Raw genomic sequence first — 22,438 nt, forward strand, 5'->3', positions numbered from 1 at the left:
TGCCCCCGATACGTAGAATTTCCACCATATTGCTAGTGTATTCCACTGTCTTTTTCACATTGACAGTGGTGGGTGCGTGGAAATCACTGCCAAAGACGGTGGTTAATGCAGATACATTTGTGATATTTAAGAACCCTTAGGTAAGCACACAGATGATATAAAAATAGAGTTTAATGTGAGAGGGTAGGGTTACATTGAGCGTAGAATGAAGTAAGGGGTCAGCACAGCATCAAAAGACAAATAGCCTGTGCCATACAGTTTTATGTGCTATCTGTTTTTCTTACAAATACTGATACTATTACAGCTACAGAAAGGGTGGGTAATGTAGCAGGATCCTCTTTTGAGTCAATATGGGTGGAAGTCAGGAACAGGAAGGGAGCAGTTACTCTACTGGGGGTATTTTATAGGCCATCTGCTGCTACCAGGGGACCATCTTGTGAACTCTTTTTACTCATTTGCTACATCGAGATTTGTAACTGCTGTGAGCATCAGCATTAAACTTCCTCTCGGCAATAGTGACTGGTCTTCAACCAAGTCTTCCTGTAACCAGTCAAGCACCAAGGAGCAGAGGTGGATGAGAGTATTTAGCATCAGTTGCAGAAACTTGTCATTCCACCTACTAGAACAGACAGAGTTTGACCTGGGAGACATTGAGGACTGCTGATAACTGTACTTGTTTATACCTGGATAGTAAAAGAAAATAATGAGAAATCTCATCAACCATACATCCTCGTTAGCTGTGATAACTTTCTGAGCTATTTTATGATTCCTTCCACCTAATTTTACAGTTCCTTGCAAAAGTGTGCCAAAAGGAATTATTGCATCCACTAGCTTGTCAGTAAAAGCCTATAAACACCTCTAAGAATAGCAGGTGAACGAAGAACATGTGCAGTAATCTTCCCTGTAAAATCAATCATTTTATTTTTCACTTTCCATTCCAGGTTGACCTTATTTGGCATTCGCTTTCACGAAGCGCTGATTTTTATGTCACTGCAGAATGTAACATTAACAGGAAGGGGAAGAATAATTGATGTCAGTAAAACAGCATTCCACCACCACCCCCCCCCAAATTCTGTCTTCTCATGACCAAGCACACCAAAATTGAAAAAGTGTGACCTTTATGGCAATCTAATTTGCAGTAGTTAGGAGGTTCCATTCTGCAGTGTGCTGGCAGGAAAATGCATTATTCCAAACTCTTGCATGAGAAATTGGTTCCAGCTGTCAACTTCATTGACTCAGTGAATTTTATTGGTGTTGCTAATTTGAATAATATCTGAAAGTTTTGCTCGTGATCTTGAATATATTCTCCATGCTTATTTAATTAGCAAAGATTCAGGAAAGAGCCACTAGCATCATCAAGGATCCCATCCACCCTGCTGGTAGACTGCTTGTCCCACTTCCATTAGGGAGAAGGTTACACAGCATCCATGCCTGGATCACCAGACTCCGAATCAGCTGCTTTTCCCAAGACATCAGGCTGAGCAACATCTCAATACACTAATCCACCCTACCCCACCACATCCCAGTACTACCACTGCTTTATCATTTCTTATTGGTAACCTTATGTGCAGACACTCCTGTGCTTTAATTTGTGGACATACAATCAATCTATCTATATAAGCTACCTTCTGCATTTATATTTATTGTGTTCTTCTTATTATTGTGTTCTTTATCTTTTTTGTGCTGCATCATAGAAACATAGAAAATAGGTGCAGGAGTAGGCCATTCAGCCTTTCGAGCCTGCACCGCCATTCAGTATGATCATGGCTGATCATCCAACTCAGAACCCTGTACCAGCCTTCCCTCCATACCCCCTGATCCCTTTAGCCACAAGGTATCTGCCTTCTCTCCCCACAAGGGCCATACCTAACTCCCTCTTAAATATCGCCAATGAACTGGCCTCAACTGTTTCCTGTGGCAGAGAATTCCACAGATTCACCACTCTCTGTGTGAAGAAGTTTTTCCTCATCTCGGTCCTAAAAGGCTTCCTCTTTATCCTCAAACTGTGACCCCTCGTTCTGGACTTCCCCAACATCGGGAACAATCTTCCTGCATCTAGCCTGTCCAATCCCTTTAAGATTTTATACGTTTCAATAAGATCCCCCCTCAATCTTCTAAATTCCAGCGAGTATAAGCCTAGTCGATCCAGTCTTTCATCATTTGAAAGTCCTGCCATCCCAGGAATCAATCTGGTGAACCTTCTTTGTACTCCCTCTATGGCAAGAATGTCTTCCCTCAGATTACGGGACCAAAACTGCACACAATACTGGGATTCAGACTAACAATTATTTTGTTCTCCTTTACGCTTGTGTACTAGAAATGGCATTAAACGATCTTGATTCTTTTGAACAAAAGAAGCAAACCAAAAATAAATCTCTCAGGAAGTGTGGAAATCTGAGTTTTGGTTTTCAGAAGTTAGGAAATGATCAAGAAATATAATATTAATGAAGAACATACAACACTACAGCATAGTACAGGCCCTAAGGGCCTTGGAGTTGCCGACCTTTTAGCCTACTCTGAGATCAATCTCACCTTTCCCTCCCACATAGCCCATCCTTCCTTGTCATCTGGCCTGAATTCTGGAATGTCCGATTCAAGTGCATAACAAAAAATAATATAATTCAGCAGTAGAATTGTAATAATTCAGTGTTTTATTCTGAAAGACAATAAATGCAGGATAATAATACAGGTCTTGAAGGACTTTACTTGCATTCCATCTTTACAGATAGCCATATTGGGTCAGTAGTGTAATGGTTAGCAGTACATAAAGCATAGAACACTACTGCACCGCGCAGGCCCTTCAGCCCACAACGTTGTGCCAACCATCTGTTGGTTGTTAATGCAAATTACACATTTCACTGTATGTTTTGATGTACACATCATAAATAAACTTGAACATTGATCTTGAATCTTTAATCAGGGTTTCCTCCACCAATCCTTCATGGCCAGGTGGCAGAGAACGCAGCAGGAACATGCAGTCAGTGGTCTTTCTTGAGATAGCTATTGTATCTAATAAAGTGGCCACTAAGTGTACATTCATGATCTATAGTTCATCTACTTAAAGGTCCGACATGTGTGTTCAGAGATGCTCTTCTGCAAACCACTGTTGTAAGTGTTTTCATTTGAGTTACTTCTTGTCAGCCATTTTCCTCTGACATCTCTGAGTGATAAGGCTTTTTTTTGCACACAGAACAGCCACTCACTAGATGGATTTTTTGCACCATTCTCTGTAAACTCTAAAGACTTTTGTGTGTGAAAATCCCCTGTCTGGCACCAACAATCACACCGCAGTCAAAGTCACTTAAGTCACATTTCCTCCCCATTCTGATGTTTGGTCTGAACAACAATTGAACCTCTTGTCCGAGCTTTTATGCATCAAGTTGCTGACACATGATTGGCTGATTAGATATTGGCATTAACAAGCAGGTATACTTAATTAGGTGGCCATGGAGTGTATAAAGAATGAAAAACCAATGTAAGTCAGATAGAGAGATTCTGAGTTGATTTACTATGGATGTATTATGAGAAAGAGACTGCCAACATGGGAAAAAAGAAACAAATACAAGGCTTTTAAAAATTTATTTTTATCCCGCTGTTTAAGAACAGAAGCATTGATGTGAACCATAGATTGTTTCAATCGGTAACATTTCACAGTTTACGCCTGCAAAATAATCAGTTTGAGAAAATAAATGCATTGCATTCTCAGATTGTGAAAGCCCTTCAGGGATAAGTTTGAAATACCTGAGACAGGAGAGTTATGAACTGTTCACGCTTTTATTTTAGAGCATTTTTCAGCTTTGGAGTGCAAATCCTGATCTCAAATTTTATACCAAAAAAAAGCCTGTTAAAAGACTTTCCCTGTTGCATTATGGTCATGTAATGGGAGAATTTTCCTGAATTATTATTTTCCTTTCCAGCTGTTCCACGTACTAGTGCCACTCAATGTAGCTCGGTTCCCGAGCCCAGGTATGGCCGGAGAATAGGATCGGAATTTTCCGCTGGCTCCATTATCCGTTTCGAATGCAACCCAGGATATCACCTTCAGGGCTCCACAGCCATTCGATGTCACGCTGTGCCTAATGGCTTGGCGCAGTGGAATGACACAATACCAAGCTGTGCAGGTAAGTGTGGAGGAAATTGTTTCTGTTTCGTGATCCAGGAAATCTGCGTGTGTCGAAACTTGCAATTGTTTTCTTTTCAGCAAGGTGGTAATGAATGCAAATTTACTGACCATAAAAGCTATCACAACTGTGCTGTATCTCAATAAACAGCATTTCATGACTGCCCGATCAGCTACAAAAACAATTGATTCTCCATTCCATAAACATGAGATTCTGTAGATGCTGGAAATCTTGAGCCAACACACACAAAATGCTGAAAGAAAATGTGGGAGGGAAGGGTTAGATAGATTGACCTTTTCAGTAGGTTAAAAGCTGGGCACAATATTGTGGGCTGAAGACCCTGTATTGTGCCATAATATTCTGTGCTCAGTGATTCTTTTCTTGCTCAAAGTGACCATTGCTTTGGATATGTGACAAATATTTCATACCATATTTGAAGTGAAGCCTCTGTATGTTTTTATCTAGGATCTGTGTTCTAATCAATCAAGTCAGGCAGGATCTCTGGAGAGGAATGAACATTCAACACCTCGGGTCTCCTCTTGAAACATTGACTGTTTATTCTCCTCTATAGATTCTGCTTGACCTGCTGAGTTCCTCTGACATCTTGTGTGTGATTCTTGCATTGATTCACTTTATAAATGTCCACCTTTTTACAATCAGTAGATGTTGGATGAATCATGGTCAAACTCTGGAGTGCTGTAGTTAGACAACACTTTGACTAACATTTCCTCTTCAACAATTAGCCCGATGAAAGCTGTGTACAGAGTCCAAGAAGAGAGAGATTATGAGTAATGCACACAACTTGCAGGAGGACCACAGGAGATCAGGAGATGAACAGACAAATATTCAGAGGTTCATTTATTATCAAAGTATTCAACTCTGAAATTATTTAATTCCCTGGGGAACCATGAAACCGAGAAAAAAAGAAATGCAACATAATTGAGCAACCCCCAAATCCCACCTCTTCGCAAAAAAAATGAACAAAAATGAAACAGCCACATGAACCCCCAAATCTCCCCTCCTGCACAGAAACCAAGCAAAATGGATCAGGCACGTCGACCCCCAAATCCCCTCTCCTGTGCAAAAAAAAAAGAGCAAAACAGATTAGGCAGACTAACATCCCAATCCTTTTTCCCCCACACAAAAAAAATGAACAAAGTAGATTAGAAACATCAACACCCACATTCCACTCCCAACACACAAAAAAAAAGATCAGAAGAAAAAAACACGATATAAAAGCTATGAAACTGAAAAAGAAAGTCTATAATGTCAGTCCACAATCAAAACACAGAAAAAGCCTAGGCAACGCTCTCCGGGCGCTGTAGCAGGCTCTTTCCTCTCCAGTACAGAGCAGCTGATCAAAAGGCAAGCACCCAACGCTTACCCTCTGCACTCGCTTCAATACTTCAACCTCCCTGTCCCTCTAATCAGCGAACAATGGAAGCTTTAATTGGCGATGTGGAGTCCAACATCGGCTTGTCCCCCACCCTGCGGCCTGCCTGCTACAATGTTTGTGCATGCTGCCTCTGTCCCCTAGAGTCCTCTCAGAGACTGCAGAGTGCTGAAATAATCTCCAAACAGCAAAATGCAGGCTCTAACAGTTTCAGAATCAATCACATATAAGATGAGAAACAAATGTAAAAGATATAGAAGTAGTGAAAAAGATGGTTTCATGATCTATCCAGAAGATGTCAACTAAAGGAGTGGTGTATTCAGGCGCCATCTTGGCCAGAAGTCCTAGAAGACAGTTGCTATTTCAGGCTGAGACCATTCATTAGGACCGGAAAGAAATGGAGAAGAAGCCAGAATTGCTTCCCTCTTCTTTCCCAGTCCTGATGAAGGGTCTCAACTCAAAACGTTGACTGTTTATTCTTTTCCATACATACTGCCTGACCTGTTGAGTTCCTCCAACATTTTGTGTTTTGCTCTGGATTTCCAGCATCTGCAGTATCTCTTCAAAGTTGAATGTAAATGTGTTATCAAAATACATGTGTGTCACTATATACAACCTGAGATTAATTTTCTTGCAGGCATATTCAGTAACCTAAGAACTGTAATAGAATCAGTGAAAGACTCCACCCAACAGGGTGGACAAATAACCAGTGTACGAAAGAAAACAAAATGAGCAGATACAAAAGAAAAAAAATAAATAAGCAATAAATATTTAGATGAAAAGTCCTTGAAAATGAGTCCATGGGAGGTAGGAGCAATTCAGTGATGGAGCAAGTGATGGTGCGTGAAGTTACCCCCACTAGTTCAAGAGCCTGATGGTTGAGGAGTAATAACTTTTCCTGAACCTGGTAGTGTGAATCCTAAGACTCCAGTACTTTCTTTCTGATGGCAGCAATGAGAAGAGAGCATGATCTGAGTGGTGGACGTCCATGATGATGGATGCTGCTTTCCTTGGACAGTACTCCGTGTAGATGTGCTCAAAATTTAGCTAATTTAGGTTTTAGCTATGATGTACTGGGTTGTATCCACTACTTGTAGGGTTTTCCATTTAAGGGTCCATTCCAGGCTGTGATGAAACCAGAGTTTGGAAGGCAGAACAGTGTGATGAAATTCAATTAACAGGTCACAAAGTAAAGTAGTATCTGAAGGGATGAGGAAAGTCAGGCCAGGGGAAGATTAAGACGGCCCTCCTGACATTAGCATTGATGTGCACCCCACCCCACTTCCTGAAAGTCAAAATTATAGACCCGACAACCCTCAAGAAATTATTCTAATAGTATTCATCATTAAGAGTTGGAGACCAAAATTGCACAAGTTAGACACACAAAATTCCATAGAAACTCAGCATCTATGGAGAGAAATGAACCGTCAATGTTTTGGACTGAGTACCTTAAAGTAGTTATATTCCCACTGTCTTGGTCTCTATCTAGGTCTGTGCAGTGTATGGTAGCATAGCAGTTAGCACAATATTTTACAACACCAGCAGGAAGATCAGGGTTCACTTCCCACATCTGTCTGTCTGGACTTTGTGCATTTTCCTGTGACCTCGTGGGTTTCCTTCTGGTGTTTTGGTTTCCTCCCACACTTTAAAGATGTACTGTACAGGTTAGGATTAGTAACTTAAAGTTAGAAATCTTTAAAAGATCTCTTTACTCTTTGCTGAGTCCTCTTGTGTTGCCTCACTCCTTACTGAGAGCAGCACAAATATGTTGCTCTTTCTGGGACTCTCCATTGCTGACACTATTGATAGATGACCGGTATTTCTCCAGCAGCTGTTTCCTAGACTCTGGAGAAAGAAGTACTACAAATTATTAATTTCTTCAGGGCTTCTCACAAAGTTATTGAGGATCTTAAATAAATTCTCTCTTCTTTGGAATTAAATGCACAAAAAAAACAAGCTGTGTTCTCCAGCTGAATCTGAACGTGAGGAATATCTTAATGATATTTATCATTGTTAGTCATCCTTGTCAACGGAGTACTGTTCTTGACTTTCACTGATGAATATCTGCTACATTCACATGTAATGACCCTGTTGTGTTAGCATGAGCTGTAAAGAAGTAGATGAAGGAAACTTACACGAACATATTCAGTGGGTGCCTGGTTTTGCTGAACACGGTAATTGTGAGGTTAATGCTTATGCACATTGTGCATTGTTCTGCATTACATTCAGCCTTCATTTGTCAGGGGAAGAGAGAAAAGATGTAGCAGCGGAGATTAGCTGCATTTTAAGCTGGAAATGAACAAACAGAAGAATCATAGAGTCATCCAGCATGGAAACAGGCCCCTTGGCCCAACTGGTCCATGCCAACCATGAATCCCATTTGTACTTGTTTGTTCCACGTCCTTCTAAACCTTTCCTTTCCATGTACCTTGCCAAGTACTTTCAAATGTTGTCAAATGCACCAGCCTCAACTACTTCCTCTGTCAGCTCGACATTTCTAGTTATGATTTATAGTTTTTACAGTGTGTATTACACTGTACTGCTGATGCAATACAGCAGATTTCATGACATATCTTAGTGATAATAAACCTGATTCTCATTCTGACCACTTTTAAGTTGGAAAAATCTGCCCCTCGGGTCTCTATAAATTTTTTTCCTTCACACCTTAAAACTGTGCCCTCTAGTTCTTAACCCTGGGAAAAAGACCATGCACTTTCACCCTATCTACATCCCTCATTATTGTACACATGTTTTTATGATCAACCCTCATTCTCGTATGTTCCAATGAGAAAAGTTAACCTGCACAAATGCTCTCCGATGGTTAAGAAGGCGTATGGTGTGTTGGCCTTCATTAGTTGGAGGATTGATTTCAAGAGCTGTGAGGTAATGTTGCAGCTCTATAACAAAAAAAAACCTCTTGTTAGATCACAGTTTGAATATTGTTTTCAGTTCTGATTACTTCTTTCTAGGAAGGATGTGGAAGCTTTGCAGAGGACGTAAAGGAGATTTGCCAGGATATGTCCTAGACTAGAAAGCATACCTTATGAAGATAGGCTGAGTGAGCTAGGGCTTCTCTCTTTGTAGTGAAGGTGGATGAGAGATGATTTGACAGAGGAGCACAAGATGATAAGAGGCATAGGTTGAATGGATAGCAGAAGACCTTTTTTTCCCCCATGGTGGAAATGGCTCATGTGAGAGGGTTGAATTGGAGGAAAATATGGGGGGGAGGGGGTGTGGAATATCAGAGGCAATTTTTTTATATAGTGTGGTGGGTGTGTGGAATGCCCTGCCAGGGCTGGTAGAGGCAGATATATCTGGACTTTTAAAAAAATCTTTGATAGGCACATTGACGATAGAAAATTGGTGAAATATGTAGGAAGGAAGGGTTAGATTGATCTTAGAGTAGTTTAAAAGGTCAGCACATCATTGTGGGATGAAGGGCCTGTACTGTACTGTAACGTTCTATGACCACAGATAATGGTAGTCTCCTCTGCTACTGCTTTTGGCAGCTTGTTATATTGTCATACTGCAATACAGGACAGATAGAAGCCCTTTGGCCTGAGAAGTCAATGCCAATCATGGCACCCATACAGCTAGTCCCCACTGTCTTCAGCCCATCTTCCTCTAAGCCCCAGCCCTCGTAGCTATCCAAATGCTGTTCCATATTCCCAATGCTCTCTACAGTATATCCTTTGTGTCATTGTATCCTTTCCAATGGCTTCGACAAGCCGGCTAAACCAGGTTAGGGTAGCTGATGGGTCTCAAACCCTCGGTGAGATAGGGAGTTGTCTATCCCAGCATGTGAAGACAGACTCCGGTGGATTGAGTGGACGAGACCACTGGGAAGGGCCCAAAGGTGCTGCGTTCTTGAGGCACCACTTTCTGGAGATGTCATCCTTAATTGGGAGGGTTGAGCACGTGACTGAGTTGGTGGAGTCTACAGCCCTCTGTTGCTTCGTTCAATCCTGTTCATTGGAGACTCCATACCAGGTGGCAATATGACCAGTTAGGATGCTCTCCACCACATGTGTAGAAATTTGCAAAAATCTTTGGTGATGTACTTAATCTTCTCAAACCCCTAGTGAAGTAAAGCTATTGATATGCTTTCTTCACGATGCATTGGTGTGCTGCGCCAAGGATATTTCATCTGAGATGTTGACTCCCAGGAACTTGAAGCTGCTTACACACTGACCCATCAATCAGCCATCAATATCTTTTCCCAACTTACCCTTCCGAAAACCTACAATCAATTCCTTGGTGTTGCTGATGTTGGATGCAACGTTTCTGCTGTGACACCACTCAACCAGCTGATCAATCTCTCTTCTGTATGCCTCCTTGCAGCCAGATGGTATAAGTTGTCTTGAAGCTGCTTTTTATTTTCCTCGCAACTCACAATCACACCCAGTACTAGTTTCAAAGGAGGAAAAACATCTTGATAATTGCAACAATAGTATAATAAATCATAATCAATAGGTTTCAAATAGGTTTCAGCAGGTACATTTAATGTCAGAAAAATGCGTACATTATACATCCTGAATTTCTTTTTTTTTGCAAACAGCCGTAAAAACAGAGGTGTGGCCGAAAGAATGGATGACAGTTAAATGATAGAACCCCAAAAAACCCCCACCACCACCAGCAAAAAGTGTCAGCACCCTCCACCGAGTACTCAGGTGTGCAGCAAGCATCAATAAAGACACAGGTTTGCAGTACTCCAAAAACTATTCACTTAACCAGTAATTCAACATGCCACAGGCTCTCTCTCTCTCTCCCTAGTAAGGAAAAAGAGATGTCCCCATTTCACAGTGAGAGAGAAGACATAACAACAACTCGCTGATTTACGATGTTAAAAGGCTGTTGTATCGCTTTTTCTGAGCTCTACGCCTGGAGAGTTGGCAGCTCTCTGGACACCCAACTCATGGCAGCTAACCCACTGCTCCCAATGTTCTCCCGCGATGCTTCTGTTAGGGGCACTGGTCTAAAATCAGCCCATCTTCAGAGCCATCCTGAAGGCACTCTAGTCTTCCAGGCTGAATCCTTGGGATATCAAAAAGTGGCCAGTCGTGAGACCCTGACAGCGCGTCCCATTCCCTCAAGGAACCGAAGTCAGAGTGTAACTCCAGGTTAGTGTCTTCAAAAGAACCTTGAGAAGGAAAAAAAGAGATATCAGAGATAGAAGTAGTTGTTTCAGAAGATGTAAGCAAAGGAGTCGCCATTTAGTACTGCCTCGACTTCGCTCCGCCTCTCTGCTATATTACTAATAAAGTAATCCAGTTTATTATTACTATCATGTATGATATGAATACTGTTTGTATGTTGCACATTTCATCCTGATCAACACACGACAGCAAATTCCTAATACATGTAAATGTATGTAGTGAATAAAGTTGGTTCTTGTTTGTTTTGCAGCTCCACTGCATTGCAAAGGCATAAAATTGCTATGAATTACAAGATATGTAGACTATACAGTACTGTGCAATAGCCTTAGGCCCAAATATATATCTAGTGTGCTCGAGACTCTTTCACAATACTGTAAGGTTTTTGTATTATTTCCTGCAAGGGTTAAATTTGATTTGATTTGAAGCACATGTTGGAAAGGCACTCATCTCTTTATTTGTCCTTGAAACAGCAACATTTGTGTGTCTTAAGTTTTTATTAATATTGGTAAACATATATTGTATATGCATTTAAGACTTTTGAACACTACTGTAGAATGCAGAAAAATACAGCACAGGACCAGGCCCTTCAATCCACAATGTTGTTCTGAACGGATTAAAATAGTAATCATATGGCCAACTAAACTAATCCCCTCTACCTACACAATCTTTCCATTTATTTTCGCATTAATTTTCCTATCTAAACATCTCTTGAAGGTCTGTAATGTTTCTGTCTATACCATCACCCCCAGGTAGTGCATTCCAGGCACCCACCACTCTCTGTGTAAGAAAACTTGCCCCTCACAACTCCTTTAAATAACACAAAGGAAAAAGGAACAATGAGATCGTGTTTATGGGTTCATAAGATATTCAGAAATCTAATGGTAGAGGAGAAGAAGCTTTTGCTGTATTATTGTGTGTGAGTCGTCAGGCTCTTGTACATCCTCCCTGACAGTCTGAAAACGTAGAAAGACACAATCTCAAGGCAACACTGAAAATGTTATTTCAGAAGAAAGTGTCTCTCAGTGACTTGCAAAGGAAAAATGCTGATACTTCTTCAAAATCACTTCCTCGCCTGAAGCAGTTGATTCCCCTTTCACATGTGGTGGTAATACTTCTGAATCAGCTCTTTTTCCATATCAGTTCGCAATTCCCTTTGAACTATCATATGATGATTCACATACACACAAATTAGATTTATGTTTACACACTATACTCCATGTGTACAAAGAAAAAATTATGGCGAAGCAAATACACATACAAGCAATAGCAGGGTAAAGGTTTGAACTGAGTGAAATGGGGTTCAGATTTATTTCTTTATCTAGCATATTGAAACATACAGTGAAATGAGTTGTTCGTGTGTACCCAAGGATGTGCCATTATACCTAAGGATGTGCTGGGGACATTCAGCAAATTAAGTTAATCACTTTCTATCATCACAGTTATAATTTTCTCTCATATGCAATGTCATTTCTTACAAATATAAATTGGCTGAGCTGGTATTTCCAGCTTTCACCATGAGTAACTTTCACCATGTCCATCACTTTTCTTATTTGGACCAATATACTTGACTTGCACTCAGTTTTATCCAGGAGGTAACTAACGATTCCATGTTTAGCGGAAAGCTGCAGTAATCAAATGTGCATTGATTGTTCAATTTGCAATGCATATTAAGGTATACAGTGAAGGCGAAATGTGCTTTTCTCAAGTTGAGACAGAGGGTGGTATGAGTGAGAAACATGCTGCCAGTGGAAGTGGGAGACAGAAGTTCAATAGCAACACTTCAGAGAAGTTTGGATAGGTACAAGGATAAGAGAGTGTGAAGGGATATGGTCTGGATGTGGTTGATGGAACTAGGCACAAATGCATGGAATATTTGAGTGGAAGGGCCTGTTGATCTGTTGTAATGCTCAGTGGTTCTAGCCATGGGTCAATCTGTCCCCTTAAGGAATAGTTCAGTTGACCATTTGATTACTAATTTAATTGGTTCAGTATAACATTGTGAGCTGAAGGGTCTGTTTCTGTGCTATATTGTTCTATGTTCTATTAGTACTCTGACTTTAATTTTGGTCACAGTGGATCATACAATATCATGTTGTCAAAGGTAACCATTCTCTCAGCTGAATTAAACAGCAATGAATTAATTACCTCTAACGGTGCTACTTGTAAAGTAACCTCTTACTTATTGTAACCTGATTGTTACCTTAACTCAGTGGGACAGTTCATCAGAATCACCTAAGCCAAAGAGACTGAAATAAACAGAGGAAAGACTAACCAAGTGAGTAAATTAAAGGGAATTGATTTACTGTGAGATTAGGTGCAGAAATTAAATCGGAGCGAAAGAAACACGGTATTAAAAGAAACAAAGTGAAAGTAAAAGCAAGAAAATTACACTTGAAGGCTGATCTATTTAAGATTTTCCAGAACAAAAGTCCTGAGTATGGATCTCGGCGTTTGTAATAGTTATTGTTTTGGGTATCAAGAGTAGTCATTGAAAGTGTGCACAGTTGTAATGATGAAGTGTTAATATTGGCAGCAATTTTGCTTAGTGCCTAACTACCAGTTATCATTAGAGTGACACACACAAAATACTGGAAGAACTCAAGAAGTTCAGGCACCGTCTATGGGGCAGGGGGGAGGAAATAAACAGATAACATTTCAAACTGAGACCCTTCATCAAGACTGAAAAGTAAGGGGGATGAAGCCAGAATAAGAAGTTATGGGATAGGTGAGATCAGATAATGGAGAAAGTGATGTAATTTAAACCATACTGGTTTTGGATTTGTGTTTTGCATAACTCATTAGAAAATGCTGCTGTGATGTTTGTAAAGGGCTGTGAATGAATCACATACAAAATGCTGAAGGAACTCAGCAAGTCAGGCAGAATCTGTGGAGGAGAATGACAGTTGATGTTTTGCACTGAGACCTTCAACAGGTCTAGAATGGAAAGGGGAAAAATCTAAAATAAGAAGGTGTGAGGTCTCCAGTCCTGATGTAGAGTTTTGGTCTGGAATTTCAACTGTTTAACCCCTCCATAGATGCCGCCTGATCTGCTTGAGTTCCTTCAACAATTTGTGTGTGTTGCTCTGGACTTGCAGCATCTGCAGAATCTCTTTTTATGGCTCATTGATCAATATAGTTTCTGATTAGGGGAGGGATGATTTATAAGTCCTGAAAGATGGGCTCTGATCAGCACAGTGCATTTGTCAATCTGGGCACTCACTTCTGTGGAACTTGAGTCAGTGCAGCAAGACTACCTCAATCCTTGACCATTGCTGTTTGAAATGAATTGCATTCGTATATCTAATTGATAAATTGGTCTATTACTGTCACACGTATCAGTGAAAATATGTCTGGCATATCATTCATACAGATCAGTTCATTACAATGGTGTATCGGGATGGTACAGTGTAAACTAATAAGAGTACAGAATAAAGCATTACAGTTAAAAAGAAAGAGCAGTGCAGCAGATAGTAAGGTCACAATGAAGTAGATTGTGAGGTCAAGAGTCTATCTTGTCATACTAGGGAATTGTTCAATAGTTTTATAATAGAAGCTGTTCTTGAGCCTGGTGGTAAGTGCTTTCAGACTTGAATCTACATCAGTTCCTCAATTGTGAAGTGTCATGGCATCACCTTAAGATGTTTTATTTTTCCTTCCAGTACCCTGTGAAGGGAACCTGACTGACCGCAGGGGTACCATTCTCTCTCCTGGCTATCCAGAGCCATATGGTAATAGCTTGAACTGCGTGTGGAAGATAACGGTAACCGAGGGAGCAGGTATACAGGTAAGTTGTTTGTATGCGGAAAGAACACTTTTTGCTTTAAGTTTACATCAGCACCTTTGACTTATGAGCCATAAATCAGAGAGTAATTAAATTCTATTTACACCTAGTCTGACAGTATTGGTCCCTTGTTCTAATTAGCATTGCATTGTAGAAGTAAAGGGAGAGAATTCCACAGGACTAACACCATTTAATTCTTGCCTGTGCCGAGCAGTAGTTTTCCAGTCATCAGGCTCAGTGCAATAACACATCCCAGCCATATTACAGGGAACAGAATGGCCAGGCATTGCTGAATTACATGTTTAATTCTTGTGCAGTTAGGATTTAGAACATAGAACAGTACAGTGAAGTACATGGCTTTCAGCCTACAATGTTGTGCCAAACTTTTAATCTGGTCTAAAATCAATCTAACCCTTCCCTCCCACATAGCCTTCCATTATTCTTTCATCCATGTGCCTATCTAAGAGTCTCTTAAATGTTCTTCTGGCAGTGCATTCCATGCACTCACCCCTTTCTGACATCTCCCCTATATTTCTTGCAGTCATCTTGAAAGTTATGCACCTTCGTCTTAGTCATTCCTGCCCCAGAAAAAAATATCTCTGGCTGTCTACACTATCAATGCCTCTAATGATCTTGTACAACTCTGTCATGTCAGCTGTCATCTACCTTTGCTCCAAAGAGAAAAGACATAGCTTGCTCAACCTATCCTCACAAGACACGTTCTCTAATCCAGGTAACATCCTGCTAAATTTCCTTTACACACTGTCTAGAGCTTCCACATCCTTCCTATAATGAGGTGCTCAGAACTGAACACAATACTCCATTGTGGTCTAACCAGTGTTTTATAGAGCTACAACATTACCTCATGGCTGTTGAACTCAATCCCTGACTAATGAAGGCTAACACACCATATGCCTTCTTAATCATCCTATCAAATTTCATGGCAACTTTAAAGGAACAATAGACATAGACTCCGAGATCTCTCTGCTACTCCACAGTGTTAAGAATCCTGCTTTTAACCCTGTATTCTGCTTTAAGTTTGACCCTCAAAGAGAATCACTTCACACTTTTGCATTTTGAACTTCATCAGCCATTTCTCAGCTCTGGTCTCTATCCTGTCAATGTCTCATTGTAACCTACAACAACCTTCTGGATATATCATCCAGAAGGTTGGTGTACATGACCAAGTAGTCATCACGACTAAATAGTAGTTTGGTTTCAACACTTTGTTATGTTTTGTAACTCACAAAACTAACTGAAAGAAAAACACAGGAGATGGGATGAATTTCTCTACTTCATTTTACTTTAGTGAGGCATTTACTTATGACGCGGTGGCGTAATGATGTATGCCATTTGCGTACTTTTATATATAACCTATAATGAATTATGTAAACAATGAAAAATGCTTAATCAAGAAATATACTTACAATATTACATTACACAAATATTAAATACACAACAATTTGCACATGCTTTGAGCAAATATCTTTTAGTAACGTGAAAATAAGGTGAGATAGGGTGCCACGCTATTACAGCACTAGGGCGTTGGAATTTAGAGTTCAATTCTGGCACCATCAGTAAGAAATTTGTATGTTCTCCCTCTGACCATGTGGGTTTCCTCCGGCTAATCTGGTTTTTCTCCCAACCCAACGACGTACTGGTTAGTAGGTTTGTAAATTATGCTGCGATTAGGCTAGGGTTAAAATAGATGAGTTGCCAGGTGGTGAGGTTTGTTGGTTCAGAAGGGCCTCTTCCTCACTGTATCACGAAATAAGTAAGTAAAATGGAAGTGTAGTGATGGCATCGGGTGGTGAATTTTACTGCAATTAAATACTGATTTTGTTAAATAGATTCAAGTGATAAGCTTCGCCACTGAACACAACTGGGACTCCTTAGAAATATATGATGGCGGTGATGCAACAGCACCAAGACTTGGGAGCTTCTCAGGTAAGAAAGTCAAATCCAATAACACCTGCCTTTTCCTCAAAAGAAGTAGCTAGTCATTGTTTTTTTCTCTCTGTCTATAAATTAAATGAAATAAGGGCATCTTTTGCCAAAAATGTTTTGAGGTGATGACTGGTCCCGGGTGAGATGGTGCCAATAAATGGTGACTGTCTGTGTGTGTGTGTGTGTGTGTGTAAAATATTTTTTTTCTTATTGTAATTAATAGTTTGTATTTTTACTATGTATTGCAATATACTGCTACTGCAAAACAACATTTCACACCATATGCTAGTGACGTTAAACCTGATTCTGGAAAATGTGGTCTAAGTCCTATGTGCCTGTAATGCTGCTGCAAGCTTTTCACTGCACCTGTACTTCAGCAAACTTTGTGCACACCACAATAAGCACCACTTCACGAGGCCTAACTTGAGCTCAATTGCCCACTGAGTTAGAGAAAGGCAAATATGCAGCAACAGGTTTAAAAATCTATGCTGTCAAAGTTATCGAGCTCTAATTATGCCACATCTGATGTATGCATATAGTTCTGGTCACCCCATTACAGGAAAAATGTTGATGCTTTGGAGACCGTGCGGAAGAAGTTTACCAGGATGTTGCCTGGATTAGAGGGTGTGTGCTGTTACAAGAGGTTGGACAAAAGTGGGTTGTTTTCACTGGTGTGCCAGAGACTGAGGGAAGATCTGCTAGAGTTTCACAAGACTATCAGAGGTATAAGGTGAGAGTGGGTAATTTGAAAGGAGATGTGCGGTACAAGATTTTACACGGAGTGGAGGGTGCCTGGGATGGTGGTAGAGGCAGAAACATTTAGGACTTCAAAGAGATGTTTAGATAGGCACATGAACATAAGAAAAATAGAAGGATGTGGACATTTTGTAGACAGAAGAGATTAGTTAGCCATTTGATTGCTAATTTAATTGGTTCAACACAACATTTTGGGCCAAAGCAGCTGTTCCTGTGCTGAACTGTTCTATATTTTAGTTTGTGTTTATTCCTCATTGTTTTATTTCTGTCTTGCAAAGTCACAGAGCACAGAATATCGAAATAGTGAGCCGTTTGGCTTCCTCTTGCAGTGGAAGAAGTGTTATCTCCCTCTCACCCTTGTTGGTAAGAGAGAGAGCCTGTAGGATGTTGAAATGTTCAGATGAACAGTAGTTTTTGATGGACTGTTGACCACGGTCCTCCTTTGAGGGTTTGCTGTTACTTACATGGTAGGTACTGAGAGTGCTGATGCTCTCTGCTGGAATAATTGGGGAAGGGAAGAGGGTTGATGCTGCTTGTGTGTGGGAAGGGGCAGGTAGCTTTGGAGTTCTTGCGTTTTTTTCTGTTATTTATTCTTTGGGGTTTTTCTTCTGTTTCAAGGATGTCTGTGGAGAGCTAGAGTTCCATTTTGTGTACTCTAATGTGTACATTCTCTAATATTAAATGGAACAATTCAAAAGGAACCATTAAACTACAGGCCACTCAGCCTACAATGTTGTGTTTATGCTTGCTGCTCCAGGAGAAAGGTACTGGCTGTCCCCTCTATTAAAGAAACACAGAAAACCTACAGCATAATACAGGCCCTTCGGCCCATAATGCTGTGCTGAACATGTACTTACTTTGGGAATTACCTCGGGTTACCCATAGCCCTCTATTTTGCTAAGCTGAATGTACCTGTCTAGGAGTCTCTTAAAAGACTCCACCTCCCTCTCACAAATGTATCTCTAGTCACCACCGTCGCTGGCAGCCCATTCCATGCACTCACCACTTGGAAAAAAAAACTTTCCCCGATATCTCCTCTGTACCTACTTCCAAGCACCTTAAATCTGTCTTATGCGTCTTAATATCTTACACATCTCTATTAATTCATAGCTCATCCTCTTTTCTTCCATAAAGAAAAGCCCTTGCTTGCTCAACCTATCTTTATAAGACAAGCTCTCTAATCCTGGCAGTATCCTGGTAAAAGCCCTCTGCACCGTCTCTAAAGCTTTCAAACCCTTGTGATCAGAACCGAACACAAATTTCCAAGTGTGAATATAGAGATCTTGGGTCTGAGGTCTCAATATCTCTAATGTATCGGTCTATAACACCATCCCTGGCAGGATGTTCCATGCACCCACCACGCTCTGTGTTAAAGAAAAAAGTACGTCTGACATCCCTTTTATTCTTTCCTCCAATCATCTTAAAATGATGCTCCCTCATATTAGTTATTTCCTTCCTCCAATCCCTGGCTACACATGCGATCATTGCCTCTTATCTTCTTGTACATCTCAATCAAGTCACCTCTCATTCTCCTTCACTCCAAAGAGAAAAGCCCTGGCTTGTTCAACCTTTCCTCTTAAGACGTGCTCTCTAATCTAGGCAGCATCCTGCTAAATCTCCTCTGATTAGGGTGGTAACAAAGGTGTGTGGCATGTTTTCATTCATTAGGTCATCGAGCCTTTGAGTTAGGAGGTTGTATTTCAACTTTATAAAGCTACGCTTAGAATGGAGCATTACATTCAATTCCCATTACAAGAAGGATGTGGAGTCTTTGGAGAGGATAGTCATAGTCATACTTTATTGATCCCGGGGGAAATTGGTTTTCGTTACAGTTGCACCATAAATAATAAATAGTAATAGAACCATAAGTAGTTAAATAGTAATATGTAAATTATGCCAGTAAATTATGAAATAAGTCCAGGACCAGCCTATTGGCTCAGGGTGTCTGACCCTCCAAGGGAGGGGTTGTAAAGTTTGTTGGCCACAGGCAGGAGTGACTTCCTATGACGCTCTGTGTTGCATCTCGGTGGAATGAGTCTCTGGCTGAATGTACTCCTGTGCCCACCTAGTACATGATGTAGTGGATGGGAAACATTGTGCCCACCTAGTACATTATGTAGTGGATGGGAAACATTGACCAAGATGGCATGCAACTTTTTTCAGACACCACCGTGAGTGAGTCCAGTTCCATCCCCACAACATCACTGGCCTTACCGATGAGTTTGTTGATTCTGTTGATGTCTGCTACCCTCAGCCTGCTGCCCCAGCACACAACAGCAAACATGACAGCACTGGCCACCACAGACTCGTAGAACATCCTCAGCATCGTCCGGCAGATGTAAAAGGACCTCAGTCTCCTCAGGAAATAGAGACGGCTCTGACCCTTCTTGTAGACAGCCTCGGTGTTCTTTGACCATGCAGACAAGGTTCACAAGGATGTTGCCTGGATTAGAGAGCTTGTACAGTAATGCGAGGCTGGACAAGCTTGGGCAGTTTTCTCTGGAGCAGCAGAGACAGAGAGGAGATCTGATAGAGGTTCATAAGATTATGGGAGGCATAGATACTCTAGAGAGACAGTAACTTCTGTCCCAGAGGTTGAGATCTCTAATACTAGAGATACATTTGTGAGAGGGAGAAGTTAAAAGGAAATGTGCAGGGCAAGATTTTTACACAGAGTGGTGGGTGCCTAGAATGTTACCTGGAGTGGTCGTGGAGACGCTATCCCTTTACTTCACTGAAGACTATCCCTGCGCGTCTTAGCCATTTCCGCCCTGGGAAAAAGTTTTCGCGCTGTCCGTTCAATCTATTTCTATCATATTGTACACCTCTATCAAATGCCCTCTCATTGTCCTTCACTCCAAAGAGGTAAGTCCCTAGCTCACTCAACGTTACCTCTTATGACTTGCTCTCTAATCCAGGCAGAATCCTGGCAAATCTCCTGCGCAGCCTCTCTAAATCTTCCACATCCTCTCTTCAATGAGGTGACCAGAATTGAATGCAATACTCCAAGTATGGAATTTTTACGTGGGCATCTCAAAGGTAGTGGTTGGAGTGATTATCTGGTGTCATTATCCAAAGAGGTTGAAGTGAAAAGATTTAAATATCCTCCAGGTAGGGGTACCTGACACATCACTGTATTTTCCAAAACATTAAACTATTTGTGGCACAGGATGTCAGTAATGCTCATCTCTCTCCTGTTCCTTCCTGTATCCCCCTCCAGCTACACCTTTACTATATCAATGGTAGACTAATTCTTTTCTTCATCAACAACGAATATGATGTTTCTACCAGGTCATACAGACTCACACCTAGAACCCTCCAATCAAAAAAGACTTGGCATCTTAATAAATCTTCTCTGGCTGTGGTTTCTATGATTCTTGCCTTATCCTTTCTAAAAATATGTTTACAATGGTGAAATGGAATTCCAAATAAAGGACGAGGTTTCAATAATGAAAACCTCTGCACAAAGCAAGTAGCCTCTGTGGTTTGTTGCTGATTCTAGGGTTCCTGTCTGCTGAAGTGAGATAAGGAATAGGAATACCTGAATAACTCTCAGCGATTGTGATCGCAGATAATCTGAGTTGTATTATGCGTGCAGCTCTGCTTATTTACAACGGTGATGTTTGCATTTAATTCTTTGCAGGCCAGGCTAATTTGGATTGAAAAGGATGAAATGTTGACTTATCATTTCAGGTACCACTGTGCCTGCTTTATTGAACAGCACCTCCAATCAACTCTACCTGCACTTTCATTCTGATATCAGTGTGGCAGCAGCAGGTTATCACCTGGAATACAAAAGTAAGTGAAACGGTGATGCTGACAAGTTCAGTAGAACCAAGGTCAAGTCCTTTGTCTGGTATTGTGTTGTTTATGGAGCATCTTCAAGAGTCAAAGAACAAGGATTTAATTTTGCATAGTTCCTGGTACATTGTGACTCCTGTTGCATTCTATATTTCTTAATTTTGAATGGTGTCCACTATTCTCCACTTCACTGTCTGTGGGGTCCAATCTCTTCGAGCAATAGTGACTGGCATTCTCGTGGCCCCTACAACCCCATATATCCCACCTCAACACCTTCCTGACACCCCTTGACATCTTGCAGATGTCAAAGGCATTTTGAAATGTCTCTAATATTAGTGATAATTTAAAAAAAAATAATGGATTCATGTTTGGCTTAAATCAGTTTAACTACTGAGAAGTAATTCAGTGTAAAGTAATGAGATTGAGAGGGTTAGTAAATCAGCCATGATGAAATGGCAAAGCAGAGTTGATGGACCAAAAGGCCTAATTCTGCTCCTTTATCTCATGCTCACATAGAGATCCTCTCCTCTTCACGACTACTCTATCTATGCCTCTAAAGACCTTCCTGTCACCATACGCCTCAAGTCCCTCCTCGCTGCATCGGATTTAGAGTAACAATTATTTCCTTCACATTTGTGTACTGGATATGACATTAAACAATCTTGAAATGAAATTCCATTGCATTGCTCTGATGGCAGTAAATTTGATGCACATAAAATTACCCCAGAAGTAAATGTAACAGTAAATAACGGCAGTCCAGTGCTTTTAGTTAATAGTGCTGATGTATAGCAGTGTATAACCCTATTGTCATGCATCTCTTTGAGTGCAGCCAGCATATTTTGACTGATTGCATTTGCCAATGAATTTTGCAGCTATTAAGTTAGCTGGCATTGAAATAAGTTATTCATAGCAACTTAAGCTCCCACGGGAGCCTATTAGCGCACAATTTAGTTTGGTTTCATTGGAATAAATTTGTTATAATGACAGCAAGTAAGTATGTAATAATAGCTAGAATGCTTAGTGTCATTCCTCTCAAATACTGCATGAGAATTGTATATTTTTAACACCAATTACGATATAACTGAAGTTGTATTTATCTTATTGTGCTTGTTTTCTCTTCTTTAACTACTGAATATTTAAAACTGTTTTCCTTTGCAAAGGAGAGAGGAAAGGCTTAAGAAATATTTTGATTGTTGAAACCATCTGGCAATGTGTTTACCTCTTCAGTGTAAGGTGGCGAGCAGGTTGATGTTGTCATGCAAACAGGAGATTCTGCAGATGCTGGAAACCTAGAGCAATACACACAAAATGCTGGAGGAACTCAGCAGATCAGACAGCATCTATGGAAGGGAATAAACAGTTGATATTTCAGGCAGAGACTCTTCATCAGGACTGGAAAGGAAGGGGGAATAAGCCAGAATAAGAAAGTGGAGGGAGGGGAAAGAGTACGAGCTGGCAGGTGACAGGTGGGACAAGTTGAGGT

General features: G+C 40.7%; 1 protein-coding gene across 5 annotated transcripts in view; it reads left to right on the forward strand.

The window, feature by feature from the left end:
* Positions 1-22,438, forward strand: part of LOC134341158 (CUB and sushi domain-containing protein 1-like) — a 2,430,601-nt gene that overhangs the window by 2,047,463 nt on the left and 360,700 nt on the right. For all 5 annotated transcript variants that reach the window (XM_063038952.1, XM_063038962.1, XM_063038968.1 and 2 more), the window contains 4 exons: positions 3,918-4,121; positions 14,330-14,454; positions 16,302-16,398; positions 20,848-20,952. In XM_063038952.1, coding sequence (XP_062895022.1) covers positions 3,918-4,121; positions 14,330-14,454; positions 16,302-16,398; positions 20,848-20,952 — 531 coding nt within the window. The remainder of the gene's footprint in view (positions 1-3,917; positions 4,122-14,329; positions 14,455-16,301; positions 16,399-20,847; positions 20,953-22,438) is intronic.

This window comes from Mobula hypostoma, chromosome 2 (genome assembly GCF_963921235.1).
Source record: "Mobula hypostoma chromosome 2, sMobHyp1.1, whole genome shotgun sequence".
NCBI lineage: Eukaryota > Metazoa > Chordata > Chondrichthyes > Myliobatiformes > Myliobatidae > Mobula > Mobula hypostoma.